This window comes from Oncorhynchus clarkii, chromosome 9 (genome assembly GCF_045791955.1).
Source record: "Oncorhynchus clarkii lewisi isolate Uvic-CL-2024 chromosome 9, UVic_Ocla_1.0, whole genome shotgun sequence".
In the NCBI taxonomy this organism is placed as follows: domain Eukaryota; kingdom Metazoa; phylum Chordata; class Actinopteri; order Salmoniformes; family Salmonidae; genus Oncorhynchus; species Oncorhynchus clarkii.
In genome coordinates this window covers 25,850,212-25,865,580 of record NC_092155.1, presented here as the reverse complement: position 1 = coordinate 25,865,580, position 15,369 = coordinate 25,850,212, and the positions used below count along the sequence as shown (strand labels likewise).

At 42.8% G+C, this 15,369-nt stretch overlaps 1 protein-coding gene and 1 pseudogene across 1 annotated transcript; one reads left to right on the top strand and one right to left on the bottom strand.

Moving 5' to 3' along the window:
• The first annotated feature begins 1,590 nt into the window (after positions 1-1,590).
• Positions 1,591-7,822, top strand: LOC139417182 (la-related protein 7-like; annotated as a pseudogene).
• A 430-nt stretch (positions 7,823-8,252) lies between these two features.
• On the bottom strand, positions 8,253-11,096 carry LOC139417181 (stabilizer of axonemal microtubules 2-like). The gene is made up of 4 exons (XM_071166426.1): positions 10,914-11,096; positions 10,075-10,257; positions 9,740-9,939; positions 8,253-9,547 (listed from the first exon to the last, which is right to left on the bottom strand). Exons 1-4 carry the CDS (start codon positions 10,961-10,963, stop codon positions 8,508-8,510), a joined length of 1,473 nt encoding a protein of 490 aa, XP_071022527.1. The 5' UTR covers positions 10,964-11,096; the 3' UTR covers positions 8,253-8,507.
• Positions 11,097-15,369: the final 4,273 nt, after the last annotated feature.

Sequence of the window (15,369 nt, the reverse complement as noted above, 5' to 3'; positions counted from 1 at the left end):
TGTGAAACATCAAGTCAAAGCAGCCCATTTTTTTGCCAATACATAGACAGATAGATAAAAACTAGCCAAGAGCCCAAACGACCAGAGGACCAATCTTACCGTTCTCTCTTCCTTCAGCTGAGCAACTGGCTCTTCTTCCTTCCTTCTCCTCCATCCCTTTCTTCTGATGACTATCTTCCAAGTCCTGTTCATCAAAATGAAAGTAAATGAGTTTTTTAATCTGTAGAGATTCTATAAACGTTTTGATGAAACGACTGTAAAAAAAAAAAGTGGCCAAAATAGACATACCTCCTTTTGTCTGACATTGAATCAGGTTTGTACCAGATAGATTAAACGTATCAAATAACCCAAATGACCAGAGGACCAATCTTACCTTTTCAGACTTGTCCTTCATCTATTCCTTTAGCTGAGCAACTGGCTCTTCTTCCTTTGCCGCCTCCTCCATCCATTTTTCTTGCTGACTATTTTCCAAGTCCTGTTATATAGAAGTGTTGTTAATGTTATTATTATCATAGCACATACAGTGTTAATCAAATTAAGCTTGTTAACCTATCCGTAGACATTGTATAGATGGTTTGTTGAACAGAGTCCAACACAAATCTGCCAAAATAGACCTACTTTCTTGTCGTTTGATATTGAATCAAATTTGTATTACAAAAACCAAAAAGTGCAAAAATGTGTTCAAGTTCTAGTAGACCTGTGTGGTGACTTTGTCACAGCTGTCGGTCAAAAACACGATGGTGCTAAAGTAGTCCTAGCTGAACAACAAGAAAACAGACGCTATTGGCTATTCAACACAATTTTTTAACATACAGCGACTAAAGCGGAATCCCGCGATCTGATGTTCAGCACCGCCGTGCGGTGGACAGCGGCCGTCTCTTGTGCAACCCCATCTCTCATTATGATGGACGGTAGATAACCAAACTCGTCCTTATTACTGTAATACGTAATGCATGTTGTACATGTCATGGATATAGATTAGAATGAGTATTCTAATTCCTAATTCTATTGAGGTGAGTGGGTGTGTGTGAGAGAGAGACAGAGAGAGAGAGAGAGAGAGAGAGAGAGAGAGAGAGAGAGGTGGTATCAATATTTTCATAGGGCAGAAGTAAGGCTTAGATTTATAATAAAAATAGTTTGCCCTAGGCAATCACAATGTAGGCCAAACGGATTCTTAATCCATCAAATGAGGCGACTCTAGCGTTTTCTTACACAACTAGAATATATATAATTATATCCGTAAGGAAAATAAACCAAATGTTCCTTTCTAGTGAAAATACAGAGTAAATTTCCTGAACAGGCTACACAGCATTTGGTATTTACCATAGAGATAGATAGAGGACTGATATGTATATGTTTGAAATCATAGCCTCTGTGACAGCATGGGGAGCGCCATTGAGGCTACAACCCATATGAATCCCCACTCAGTTGACTACTTTGAATACTTTAAAATGGCGGAAGCATGGAGGAAGCCCTCAATGCCGCTGGCCATGCTAAAATAGCATTTTGGTCACTAGAGGCCTCTATCATTCTCTATGGCATTTCCCTCCTTTTTTGAATTCCCACAGATGACACGTCATCAACAAGAGACAAAATAGGTTTGCAGAAAGCTTGGTTAGAAAAATACAATCTTATTTAGGTTTTGGTACGAGAGCCTGTGTTTAACGTGGTTCCTCTAACATGTATAATGACGTGGAATTTGGGTGTACACATTTTCTAATTTAGGGTGTGTTTACCAACTAATTATTCATCAAGAAAGGTTGTCATACACTGTTTCTTAGTGTATGAGGACCTCACAGTTGGCGAAAACATACCAAACGCTAGTAGCTCTAGTCTTAAGTCTGAAAGATACGTTAGCTAGCTAAATTATACATTTTTGCCGCAGATAATAAGGTCATGTCTTCTGTTCAATTTGCTATCTGCTTCCTTCTGAAATATATTTGAGGTGAGGGGTCTCCTTGCTATGGCTATCAGTGCCGACTGCCTTTCTAGCTATCTAACTAAATGCACGTTAGCCACATAAAATTAACATTTGACTCCGTGTTCTCAACTAGCAGAATTCAAAAAAATAGTTAGCTTATGATGAATTAATGCCAATAGCTACCTTCAGTGTAATTTTACACTTAAAAAAATATATATTATAAATATTTAACTTTTATTTAACTAGGCAAGTCAGCTAAGAACACATTCTTATTTACAATGACGGCCTAACAAAAGGCCTCCTGCGAGGACGGGGGCTGGGATTAAAAATACAAATATTTAAATATAGAACAAAACGCACATCATGACAAGAGAGACCTAACGTAACAACATAGCAAGGCAGCAACACACGACAACACAACATGGTAGCGGCACAGAACATGGCACAAACATTATTGGGCACTGACAACAGCAAGAAGGTAGCGACAACAATACATCACGCATGACATGTGTAGCTATGATCCTGCTTTATGTACCACTCACTCAAGGGTTATCAGATCATGGTTGACACCGAGAAAAGAGCAGTGGGCTGTGGTGCCACATCCACCATAGACCTCAGTGGAAAGAACAAAGAGAATGAGAAGAAGAAGCGGTCCCGTGTGAAACTAGTGATGGCAGATGTGAAGAAACAGGTGGACGTCTAGTTCGGGGATGTCAACCTTCACAAGGACAGGCTTCTGAGACGACTCATTGAGGAGTCACAAGATGGATGTAAGTCATAGCAATGAGCAGCACTGGTGTAGTAGCCGTCTAGTTTACTTTCCCTATAAGTTCCTTTCATTTGAAGCGAGTTGAGCGGCTACTGTCAACTATCAGGGGTTTTATTTTCTACAGATGTTGACTAATCAGTGTTGACATCCTTCAACTGAATGAAAAATCGGACAACTGATTGCAAGGGCGCTGAAAAATGTATCTGTTGTTGAGGTAAAGTACTACTGTACATATTCAGTTGTTCAGTTGCATGCTGGTTGGAGTTTTGTATTGAATCCATAGACGTACGATGTTCACTGTGATCTGTTTTGGTCCTTTAGGTCAACCTAGAGGGAACTAAAGTTTGACAGCAGCGTCCAATAGGAAAGGATCCAAAAGATGTAGACAACCGAACAATCTGTGGTAAATACCAGTTACATTAATGTTTGTCAATTCATGACGTGGTCCTTTGGCTATTATAAAATACAGCTTCCCCCCCAGGAACTTCTGCCCAAGAAAGTAACCCACGACTGGCTAGAGCGAGTGTTCACCAAATGTGAAAATGTGGTTTACGTCAGCGTGCCGAGATACAAAACCACGGGCCACTCCAAAGGGTTCGCCTTCATTGAGTTTGAGACGGAAGAGGAAGCACAGAAAGCCGCAGAGGTGAGATATCATAAAGATTCCTCTGTATTTCATTGATGTGTCCTATGTAGTAACAAACCTGTAGATAACTTAACCATGTTCTCCTTGTCCAGATGCTAAACAACCCTCCAGAGGACGCCCCCTGGAAGCCTGGCATCTTTCCCAAGACCAAGAACAGGAAGCCTATCCCTGATCCACCCTCCCTGAACACCACACAAGGTGGGTATTGGGAAGAATGTAGCATCACTGGTTAACTCCAGAGTGACTACACACAATAAGAACAAATGCGTATATTGGCCACTTTTGATTTAAGTGCCAACACCCAAAGTGTCAAGTTAACACCCTTTACCATCTGTTAATCTACTGTGTGTGTCTGTCTTTGCAGACGACAAAGAGAGGGAGAGAGCCAAAAAGGATGCCTCGTCACAGATGGAGACGACAGTGGGCGGGGGCAAACAGGAAATAGAATCTGAGTCTAAACCGTCTGACAGGAAGAGGAAACACACGGCCGAGTTTGCAGAGGGCGTAGCACCTGCGGAGGGCACAGGGAAGTCTTCCTCAGTCCAGAAAGCTAGAGAAGAAGAGACGGCGGTCCCAGACAGGGGAGAGCTCAGAGAGTGACGCACAGGGAGACATGCCATCCAAGCTGAGGAAGACGAGTGAGGATGACAAGGCGATGGGAAAGGTACTTCATTATATTGAACTCGCATCACATTGCTTGTAGGGCTGGGAATTACTAGGGACTTCACGACACGACATCATGATACTTTGGTGCCGATACAATATGTATTGCAATATTGCACGATTCTATATGTATTGTGATTCGATACTGTGATTTTATTGCGATGCTCCAAACGTATTGCTCACCATATGTCTGCTGCAGAGAGACAAGAGAGCCATGAGAACGAGTTTTGATCAGTCATGGAAATAAGTGGTAAAAACAAATTGGCTCCCTATTTAAAAAGATGGAGAACCAGCTATGAAGGAAAAATTGAGTTTTGGTGCAACTGTGCAAAAAATAATATTGCGATATTGTCAAAATGATACAATATATGGTCAAATTATATCCCTATATGTAACTATCACCTCCCCACCATCACTAATTGCTTGTGAACAGATAAAATCACACAAAATGGTTTGGCATACAAGAAAATCTGGGTACACGCCTCTCATTAACAGGTAGATGGATCCTGGTTCAGAATAACACGTGGGCAGGTTTGACTAAATCCTGCACTAAGGATGGTCTCCTGGTCCGACACTATGGTGAGTTGGTCAGCAGCGACGAATAAAGCCTAATAATAATCTTGTGTTCTTCAGACCTGCAAGTCAAGGGTGAGGAAGAGGAGGAGAAAGATGGAAGACTTCCTACTGAAAGCCAAGAGGACAAGGAAGAAGAAGCACAAGGAGAGGGTGAAGATCAGGGAAGAGGTTATTCCTCTCCAAGTAAGAACCATCATGCATCTTTATGACTACTAGCTTACTCTTAGTCAATCAGATCAACAGCATTGATGTAATCTAAATAAATCCCTAAAGCATAGCATCTTTATTGAACAGTCCAATACCCTAGTGACAAGATATTATTTAGAATCAAGCTCTTTCTTTTGTTCTCTCTCTCTCTCTCTCTTTATCTCTCTCTCCTTCCGGCTCTGGATGGAAGGAAAGACTGGCTGAAGCAGGAGTATATGACCCTGCAGAAGAGGAGCATGGGAGCTCTGAAGACTTGCTTGACCAAGTTCCACCACAAGGGGGCAGGAGGGGAGATGGAAACCAGTCTGCAACAGACATGTAAGTGCCTATACTGAACAAGGATAGAAACGCAGCATGTAGTGTTGGTCCCAACATACATGACGTTTCATGAGCAGAAATAAAAGATCCCAGAAATGTTCCATACGCACTAAAACCTTATTTCTCTCATATTGTGCACAAATTGGTTTACAGGGATGTTACAGGGATGTAAACCAATTTGTGCACAATTTGAGAGAAATTAGATTTGAGTGCGTTAGTGAGCATTTCTCCCAGACTTTTTCCATGTGCACAGCTTATTTCTCAAACATTGTGCACAAATTTGATGACATCCCTGTTAGTGACCATTTCTCCTTTGCCAAGCGGTTTGCAGCGTTGTGAACAGAGTGCCCCATGATGGCGGTGGGGTTATGGAACGGGCAGGCATAAACTACGGACAATGAACACAATTGCATTTTATCAATGGCAATTTGAATGCACAGAGATACCGTGCCGAGATCCTGGGGCCCATTGTTGTGCCATTCATCCCCCTCCATCACCTCATGTTTCAGCATGATAATGCACGGCCCCATGTCGCAAGGACCTGTACACAATTCCTGAAAGCTGAAAATGTCCCAGTTCTTCCATGGCCTGCATACTCACCAGACATGTCACCCATTGAGCATGTTTGGGAGGTTCAGGATCGACTTGTACGACCGCATGCTCCAGTTTCCGCCAATATCCAGCAACTTCACACATCCATTGAAGAGGAGTGGGACAACAGGCCACAATCAACAGCCTGATCAACTCTATGTGAAGGAGATGGCACGCTGCATGCGACAAATGGTGGTCATACCAGATACTGACAGGTTTTCTGATCCACGCCCCTACTTTTTTTGTTTCGGTGTCTGTGACCAACATATGCATATCTGTATTCCCAGTCATGTGAAATCCATAGATTAGGGCCTGATGAATTTATTTCAATTGACTGATTTCCTCATATGAACTGTAACTCAGTAAAATCTTTGGAATTGTTGCATGTTGCGTTATTGCCTAATATTTACCCACTACTTAGCTATCTGTCAGTAGTACAACTTCTGCATAATTAAACCTCTTAGTACTGTCATATGAACTCCCCAGATATTGAACATATCGAGTCAAATGTTAGTTTGCTGTCCACATATTACATTACAATAAATGCTGTAAAACATTTGAAACCGGTTCCCTTACAATTGAGCATTTCCGAACACAATATTATGTCTTCACCATCTATTTTAGTCTTGTTTCTTTTGTTCCTAAGCTGAGGAGAGTAAGGCAGGTGAAAAGGAGACTTCCCTCGGGGCTGCATCATCTAGATCACACTCACCAAACCCTTTCCTGGCAGAAAAGTCATCAAGGTAGAGAAGTGCTTTTAACTCTCTTCTTTTACCATGTGAAAATGATTAGAGCCATGTATTCTTCTAGCCAACAGTTTTTGTTTGCCCGTGTGTCTAGGATGCTCTCGCAGAGGTTTCCCCAGTGGTGTATGTGGACGCCATAGAGGGTGACGCTGAGGGTTATGTCCGCTTCAAGAGTCCAGTCGAGGCCAAGGCCATCATTGATGCTCGCACCGGGCTGCAGAACAAACACAGCCGGCAGCTAGAGATCCTCTCTGGTATGCTGACTCTCCCATTACTTCTCTGTAGGTCATCAACGGCCCTGTTCAAATCATCTTTAATTGCGTCCTTCCTTCCTCCCTATCTTGAGGTAATCACTGAGCTGACATGGCTAGTGACAGCAACACAGAGGTCAGGGATTTCTGCAAGGATGGGGAGGAAGGAGGGATGTATTTGGGAGAATTCAAACGGGGCCATAAACTATTTACTACATCTGAACAGAAGCAATGGAGATGTAAGATAATGGTCAATTAACAGTTGGGGGTCCTCTGTAGCTCAATTGGTAGAGTATGCCGCTTGCAACGGCAGGATAATAGTTTCGATTCCAGGGACCACCCACATGACTAAGTTGGTTTGGATAAAAGCGTCCGCTAAACGGCATATAATATTATATATTAACAGTTGTTTTTTGATTCTTCTTACAGCGTCATCATTAGAGGATCAAGAAAGCATATTCATGAATGGATGTCTTTTACCGAAAGATGTTTGATTCATTTGGCTTCATTTGCTCATTAGGTGAAAAATGTGGCTGAATTATGTCACATCGAAATGAACAATTGCTCAATTGTTCATTCATTTGTACTTTTAGGCGACCATGAACAAAGGTACTGGCAGAAGATCCTGGTGGACCGCCAAGCTAAGCTGAACCGACCCAGAAACAAGAAAAGGGGCACAGAGAAAATAAGATTCCCCTCCATTTTAATTTATATGGATTATGTACAAGGATCTCTAGCAGCACCCAACCATTTTAATTTGAGGAGAAACATTTTGTTAATGAGCATGTTCACTTATTATTATATGCCGTAAATTGATTTTAACAGAGCAATGTCTCCGTTGTATCTCTTTCTGCCCCAGCTCATTTCCAAAGCTGAGAAAATCATCATAGCTAGGGACAGGAGGCCACTAAACACATCCGCATCATGGAGGACTGATCAAGACTGTCAAGTTCTACTGTGCGTCCTTTCTTTTCTGAATCATTTTCTTCCTTAAAGAGTTTGACTGTCGGCCATTTTGTCATTTCTACATAGGATGATGTTTTCGTGAAGCTTTGTTTTTCTTTTCATGAGAATGGTACAAGCAGAGAGAAGCCATGGTTTTAAAGGGGATGTTGTAGTTTTAAAAGGGATACACGATAACCTTCCGCTGACTGGATACACGATAACCTTCCGCTGACTGGAAGGTTTTCATGTATGGCGACTGTTTTACAAGCAGAAAGCTGCTACGTTATTTAAATTGGGAATAGGTTCGCTCACTAGTTTTTTGTGTTGCAGAGAGAGGTGCCAAAATTTCAGTTATGAAATGTGAATGTATATACTGTAAATATGATTTCAAAACGTGCCCGGAAAAGCTTTGTTCAAGAACAATGTTTCGGTAACATGGCAACGATAACCTTTTCTTTTTGAAGAAATTTTTACTATTTTCTAAATAATAAATATACATTTTGGTGCATAGTAATGGACTTGTGGCTTTTTAATTCAGTCCATGAACAAACGCCTCATGGATTATATTGCTCACACGCATTAGGTGCATTACCATGCTAAATGGTGTCTGATCTTCGTGTCCACATTGTTAACATTAAATAGAAAACAGCTTAACAATTACATAATATTCAAAGTAAGAATTGTTATGAATTCTTTGTATATAAAAAAAAAACACTGGCACAATCAGGATTATGCTTTTTTTTATGTGAGTGACCATACAAAATACCTGAGGTGCTCGTGATGAATTCATCTAAAATGTCTATTAATATATTTGAATAGAAATATAAGAATCCCCTCTAGCTATCTGTGTGTGTGCAGGTTTGTGATTGGGACTCTATGGCGCCCTCTTGGCTCGGCTGGGGACCCTGCAGCTCTTTCTGCTGTGGGAGTAAGAGGGCTTATTGGACGTTGCAGCGGCCAGCTGACTCAGCCCCGTTTCCTGTACCGAGATGGTTCGGTACATCCTGTGTCCTCCAGCCCCCATGGAGCTGTACTCAAAGCCAGGAGGACAGCCATCCCGGGCTGGACAAGGTGGGATCTCCTTGGGTGTGTAGGTGGAGCGATAGATGGAGTCTTCATCCATGGTCTGGGGGCTCAGCAGCTTCTGGGTGGGTTTAAAGCTGGTGGCGCGCTGGGCCGTCTTGGGCGTGTATGCTGAGCGGAAGGTGGTGGTGTTGGCGAAAGCCCCCTTGGGTTTCTCTAGCTCATCTGCGTAGACCATGGGGGGACGACGGGCCACGTCCCAGGTCCGGTAGTCCTCCTTCATGGTGGACCTGGTCTGGAGGGGCTCTCTGGCCTCCTTTGTCCAGGCCTCGACCGGGGGACGGGCGGACTGGGGCCGCTGCTGGCTCTCGTGGTCGACATAGTCAGCATGAGCTGTGGACAGACCGACCATAGTGCCCTCGGGTGGGCAGTACTCCTCAGCCTGGTGCCGGTGCTTGGGCTGCAGGGGCCAGGCCTTGTACTGGTCGCGGAACTCACTGGTCCCCTGGAATACAGCCGGGCTGCTCTCCCAGGCCACCTTGGCCCTAAAGGGCTTGGCGGGCTCAGCTGGCAGGCCCCGGTAGTCCTGCCTGTGGGTGGAGACCCCATTGAGGGGGGCGCTGGTGGGCCTGTAGACGGCCCTCTCTTTGGGCTGCCTGGGCTGGACCGGGTGGGGGACATACTGCGTCTGGTAGTTGGTGGTGCCGTCAAAGGGCAGGGTCTCTCGGGCGTCGGCAGCCGGTTTGAAGCTCTCCCTGGCCTCGGCTGGGCCGTTGTGGCAGTAGTCGTCTTGGAAGGTGGTGGTCACCTCGAACTTGCTGTCGTTCAGCTTCAGGTTGTCACAGGTCCTGTAGGGTTGGACTTTCTGGTTGTGCCATGCTCGGAATTCCCCTGGAAACATTGTCGTCTCTGATCATTAGAAACATTTACAAATTCTACGAGCGACCCAATGTTAACTCCAAGATGTATTCATTTGATTTGAACAATTATTGTTGATTTGATTACAACTGATTTATTAATCTTCCGTATACTGAGAAGCCTGAATCTTAAACTATTCTCCTATTAAAGACACAGTTTCTGTACCTTTGTATAAGGACTGAGCGACCATCTTTGCTGTGGGCGGATGATACTCTTCTGGCTTGGTCACGATGTGCTTCTGAACAGGGTGTGTTGGGTAGTCCCTGGCGTAGGTGCTGCTGTGTCTCATTCTCCCGTCAGGTGGCACATACACCTTGGTGACCTTTGGGGGCCTCTGGGTCACTTCATGGGCCACGTAGTCTGACCTGGAAGACATGACCCTCATGACTTGCAACGTGCAGACTGAATAAACTACGCAAACAATTAAACTGTGAATGTTGTCATTCACTCTTTTTCTACCAGAATATCATATCTTCTTTGATGAATTATGTGTGTCTCACTTGAAAGTAGTCATGTTGGATATCCTTCCCTCCAGACGCTGATACTCATTATTCTGCTTCTTGGCTGCCCGGACAACAGTGGTGCAGTAGGCAGGGTACTTTTCCTGGTATTCCGAGACCATGCAGCCTGGGATCAGGACACACGGTTCCTCTGGAAGGGATCCTCGTGAGCAGTGGTGATGCCTGCCAGAGGAAAGGGATAATGTGTTGGGATTGGTTGGAATGGCGCAACAGAGTGTGTTGTTGAGAATCTGCTGTTGGTCAAAGTGGTGTTCTGAACCACAGGAGGGAGGTTGGTGGCACCTTGATTAGGGAGAACGGGCTCGTGGTAATGGCTGGAACAGAACGGTATCAAACACATGGTTTCCATGTGTTCCCTGCCATTCCATTTGCTCAGTTCCAGCCATTATAATGAGCTGTCCTTGCCTCAGCGAATGTAGTTCTTATCAGAAGAATATTACAATTATATTGGGCTCCGATTAGGTTTGTCTCTCTTCTCTCAGATAAACTACATTAAAAAACATAATTTGGTGTCACACAGCATGCAAAATAATTATAGGCAGTTAAACTTGTAAATGTAATTAGAAGATGAGCGATAACACTAGCATGACGTATAATGATCATGTGCTTTCATTGGGTCACAGTCAATATATTTGCATTATGTTGGTACGCACGTACCCTACCCTACCTTCAGGTAAAACTGTATTGCAACCCACTCCCCTTTCTCCCATCAAGGATTTTACAGCCATATCCTCTCTCCATCATCAGAATCTAACTCACACTACATGCACGATCCGAGGTATTTAAAGACCGCAAAGTTAAAACGTTAATGATTTTACCTCATTGGCAAAGGTGGGCATCTCCAAATTCCGGATATAGCTTGAAACATCACACTACGGAATAGGCCTGCGCGTCTTTACGCTGTGCGCTCGGGTGTTGTGTTCCAATCCAATGTACCAAACCCGTTTCAATTATTGACCAGAAGAACATGGGCTGTGTTGTAGTAGGCTACATGAAGTGCGTAGCGACCGAGAGAGCTTCTAAAAATAAATGCCCGTGGATTATTCACTCTCTCTACTCTCACTCTCTCAAGCCCTGTTTATACCTGATGCTTATATGGGTCCTTTATCCTGATCTTGTCTACATTCTGATTGTGCCTACATTTCCAGAAATGTGTCTACACACAATGAGTCTGTTATGAGTCGGATTTCACAGCTATTCCTTTAGAATTATATTTATTGTAAGACACATATTGATGTAATCAGTCAATGGTGCCACCTGTCAATGATTTTAGAGGGCGGAATAATATGATTTGTATGGTTTCTCTGCCCAGATCGATTTACACATGTAAGATATCCAGACACAATGCGTGTCTGACTATCTCTGGGGGTGGGCGGGATGAGCTGATGACAATCAGATCACAATGTGTCTTTTAATTGTCACACCTGTCTAAAAATGTGGGCACAATCAGAATGTGGGCACGAACAGGACAAAGGACGCAAGTTAGCACTAGGTATAAACGGGGTTTTAGACTCTCCCAGCTCTGGCTCACTCGAAGGATGAGAACGCGGCTATGCTTTTGCTCTGTGTAGACAGTTATTTACAGGGCATTCGTTGGGGAAATGTATTACATAAATTCCAGCTACTTTAAGTAAACAAAATACTAACAATTAAATTAATGCTGAGCATACATATTGGTCATCTCATGTCCACTCCAGTTACGAAATTGGATTGGAAATTGGGTGATAGACATCAAAGAGAATAGGCTATGAGACATGTTGCAGCAGATTTTGAGTCAGTGTGCACTCGTAGGTTGTGTCGTAGTTGCAGCTCTCTCCATCTGTTACCTTTTCTTTGCCAAAAAAAGCACTAGTTTATACACTACAGCTGAAATCGATGTGTGAGTGCACTGTCGGTTGAGATGTTGGTACTTACCCGCAGGTGCATATCTGGCACAAACATTGGATTGTCATGGTGTCTGTCTGTTGACTATACACTCCACTCCTGCTGTCAGATTAAACTTTGAACATCATTTTGTGGTTGAGAGAATAATCATTCCAAAATTGGAATTTAATATTCTAGAATGTGTTTTTTTGTGTCATAATGAAGGCTTTGTTCCACAGGTGTGATCATTCTTTGAATGTGTCAAACTTTATGACATATATATTTGGGGTGTTCTTATTCTTTTTGTATGGATTTGTCATACTGAACTCAACCTGTTATGCCATTAGTACCGTCATTGTAAATAATAATTTGTTCTTAACTGACTTGCCTAGTTAAATAATGGTTAAATAAAATAAAAATACACGGTTGGGCATATGGGCCCCAATCTAAAAAGGATGTCCAATCTTAACTTGCAATGTATCAAAGAGTCCACACAGGGGCAGCAATACCCTGTATTTTACAGTATCACCACAGAATCAAAATCATACTACCTGCTTTGTGTCGAATTATTTAATCACGTTGATAGAGGGAGACAAAGAGAAAGAGAGAAAGAGAGAAAGACCCAGTGGCAGGTATTCCTAGTAGTGTTACTGGACCGATATAGAGGTCTGTAGCATGGGCAAAAACACATTTTCAGTATTTACACTTTGGCAAAAAAGGTAGTTGTACACCTTTGGCAGCGATTACAGCCTTGAGTCTTCTTGGATATGAAACGACAAGCTTGGCACACCTGAATTTGGGAGTTTCTCCTATTATTTTCTGCAGATCCTCCCACGCTCTGTCATGTTGAATTGGGAGGTTCGCTGCACAGCTATTTTCAGGTCTCTCCAGAGATGTTCGATCATGTTCAAGTCCGGGCACTGGCTGGGCCACTCAAGGACATTCAGACTTGTCCCGATGCCTTTCCTGCGTTGTCTTGGCTGTGTGCTTAGGTTCATTGTCCTGTTGGAAGATGAACCTTCACCCCAGTCTGAGGTCCTGAGTGCCCTGGAGCAAGTTTTCATCAAGGACCTCTCTGTACTTTGCTCCATTCATCTTTCCCTCGATCCTGACTAGTCTCTCAGTCCCTGCCACTGAAAAACATTCCCACAGCATGATGCTGCCACCATGCTTCACGGTAGGGATGGTGCCAGGTTTCCTCCAGACGTGACACTTGGTATTCAGGCAAAAGAGTTCAATCTTAGTTTCATCAGACCAGAGAATCTTGTTTCTCATAGTCTGAGAGTCCTTTAGGTGCCAATTGGCAAACTCCAAGCGCACTGTCATGTGCCTTTTACTGAGGAGTGGCTTTCGTCTGGTCACTCTACTATAAAGGCCTGATTGGTGGAGTGCTGCAGAGATGGTTGTCCTTATGGAAGGTTCTCCCATCTCCACAGAGGAACTCTGGAGCTCTATCAGAGTGACCATTGGGTTTTTGGTCACCTCCCTGACCAAGGCCCTTCTCCCCCGATTGCTCAGTTTGGCCAGGCCACCGCTCTAGGAAGAGTCTTGGTGGTTCCAAACTTCTTCCATTTAAGAATGATGGAGCCCACTGTGTTCTTGGGGACCTTCAATGCTGCAGAAATGTTTTGGTACCCTTCCCCTGATCTGTGCCTCGACAGAATCTCGACAGGATGATCAATCGAAACAGGATGCACCTGAGCTCAATTTCAAGTCTCATAGCAAAGGGTCTGAATACTTATGTAAATAAGGTATTTCTGTTTTACATTTTTTATAGATTTGCTAAAATTTCTAAAAACCTGTTTTTGCTTTGTCATTATGGGGTATTGTGTGTGGATTGATGAGGAAGATTTTTTATTTAAACAATTTTAGAATAAGGCTGTGATATTACAAAATGTGAAAAAAGTCAAGGGGTCTGAATACTTTCCAAATGCACTGTATATATCACAGTCACAAGGCATGTGAACTAACAGATTATAGAGCAAACTCAATTATCACAACACATACTGTAGGTTGTAAAATACAATTTTTTTCTGGCTTCTCCAGTGATTTTACCAACGCACCACTACTGGCGAGACCTATAAACTATAAAGCTGTGGCATGACTCAGATGCGGTCAGAGAAGTCAAATAAGGACAATGAACTTTGATCACACTCAACAGGCCATTGAAGATGCTTTCACTACTAGCAACACTAGGTAAACATTTATATAAAGTTGGATTACAAAACCTACCACATCCTGAACAAATATGTAATCTTGTCAGTTTCTCATGTCACATGAGACATAGCCTAAGCCAAACGGCAAAAACCAACGTGACAAAAACACAAACCTACACATGTATTATGTGCTTCTAGACAACTGTAACCTGTCAAATATCCCTTATTGTCCATGCTATGTAGGCCTACTGATTCTGTACAGTTGACGGTGACATCACAAAGTGCATCAATAAAGTGACGACATTCATTGTTCTTGGTCCACAGGTTGTACTTTGCTTGACATCACATCAGGCCAGGCAAATAAAATTATATGATGGAACCTTCTGGATTGTAATACACTATGTGATTGGATTATAGTCCAGATCAAAACAGCAAAGTAATCACAAACATCACTTAGTCATAGGAAGGGTCAAATCTAGCCTATTACAACTTAGAACTATTGATGTAGTGGAGGGTAAACTTAGCTTTTACCCACCTTTTAATTACTCTAGATAATTTTTTCCCCCCATTTTCATTACCATTTGCCCACCTATTTACCCACGGTGCTCAGGGTTTAACCTACTTTACCACTACTTCCATACTTATAAATCTAAAAGGCTAAGGAAAGGGGGTTCAGTTATGTAGAAACGTCTATTTTAGTCCAATATCTCTTTAATCCAGACTTTTGAGCAAGGTCAAAAATGACGGCCAACTGGGGAATAGTTCATTGAGTAATACTGCATTCCAAAATCACATGGCATGATGATTCATAGTCTAAGTATGAATTACACTGTATTACAGTCATTGTAATTATAGTGTAACACACAGAGTCAGGTCATACAGCCTAAATGGTTTGATAAAAGTATCCGTTCTTCTGACACCCCTCATTGTAAAGACTCAAGTACCGCAAAACCCAGGTTCAATTGCCCGTCAGTCTATGAAATTCGATGACTTTTTGGCTAGGGATGTATTCTCGAAATGGCCACAGCCTACTTTAAGGGTTACTAAAAGGGAATCTCTGAATGAATGTGGAATACAATCCAAACAGCAGTACATTACGTATTCGAATACATGTTATCCCAGTAATCCTACAAAAATAAATATAACATCTATGGGATATCCACTATAGAGGTTGTTAGTGTAAGAAGCTACCACATGCAATGTGTTAAGTGTCTGACATCGTTTATCCTCAACTGATGCAGGACTGTGTCAGGCC

Excerpts from the sequence above, each read along its gene's own strand:
- LOC139417181 (XM_071166426.1), bottom strand. The coding sequence starts at position 10,963 with ATGTTTCAAGCTATATCCGGAATTTGGAGATGCCCACCTTTGCCAATG. Across the intron at positions 10,258-10,913 it reads TGCCCACCTTTGCCAATGAG|GCATCACCACTGCTCACGAG; the intron begins GTAAAATCATTA and ends TTCCTCTGGCAG. Across the intron at positions 9,548-9,739 it reads CGCTCAGTCCTTATACAAAG|GGGAATTCCGAGCATGGCAC; the intron begins GTACAGAAACTG and ends CAATGTTTCCAG.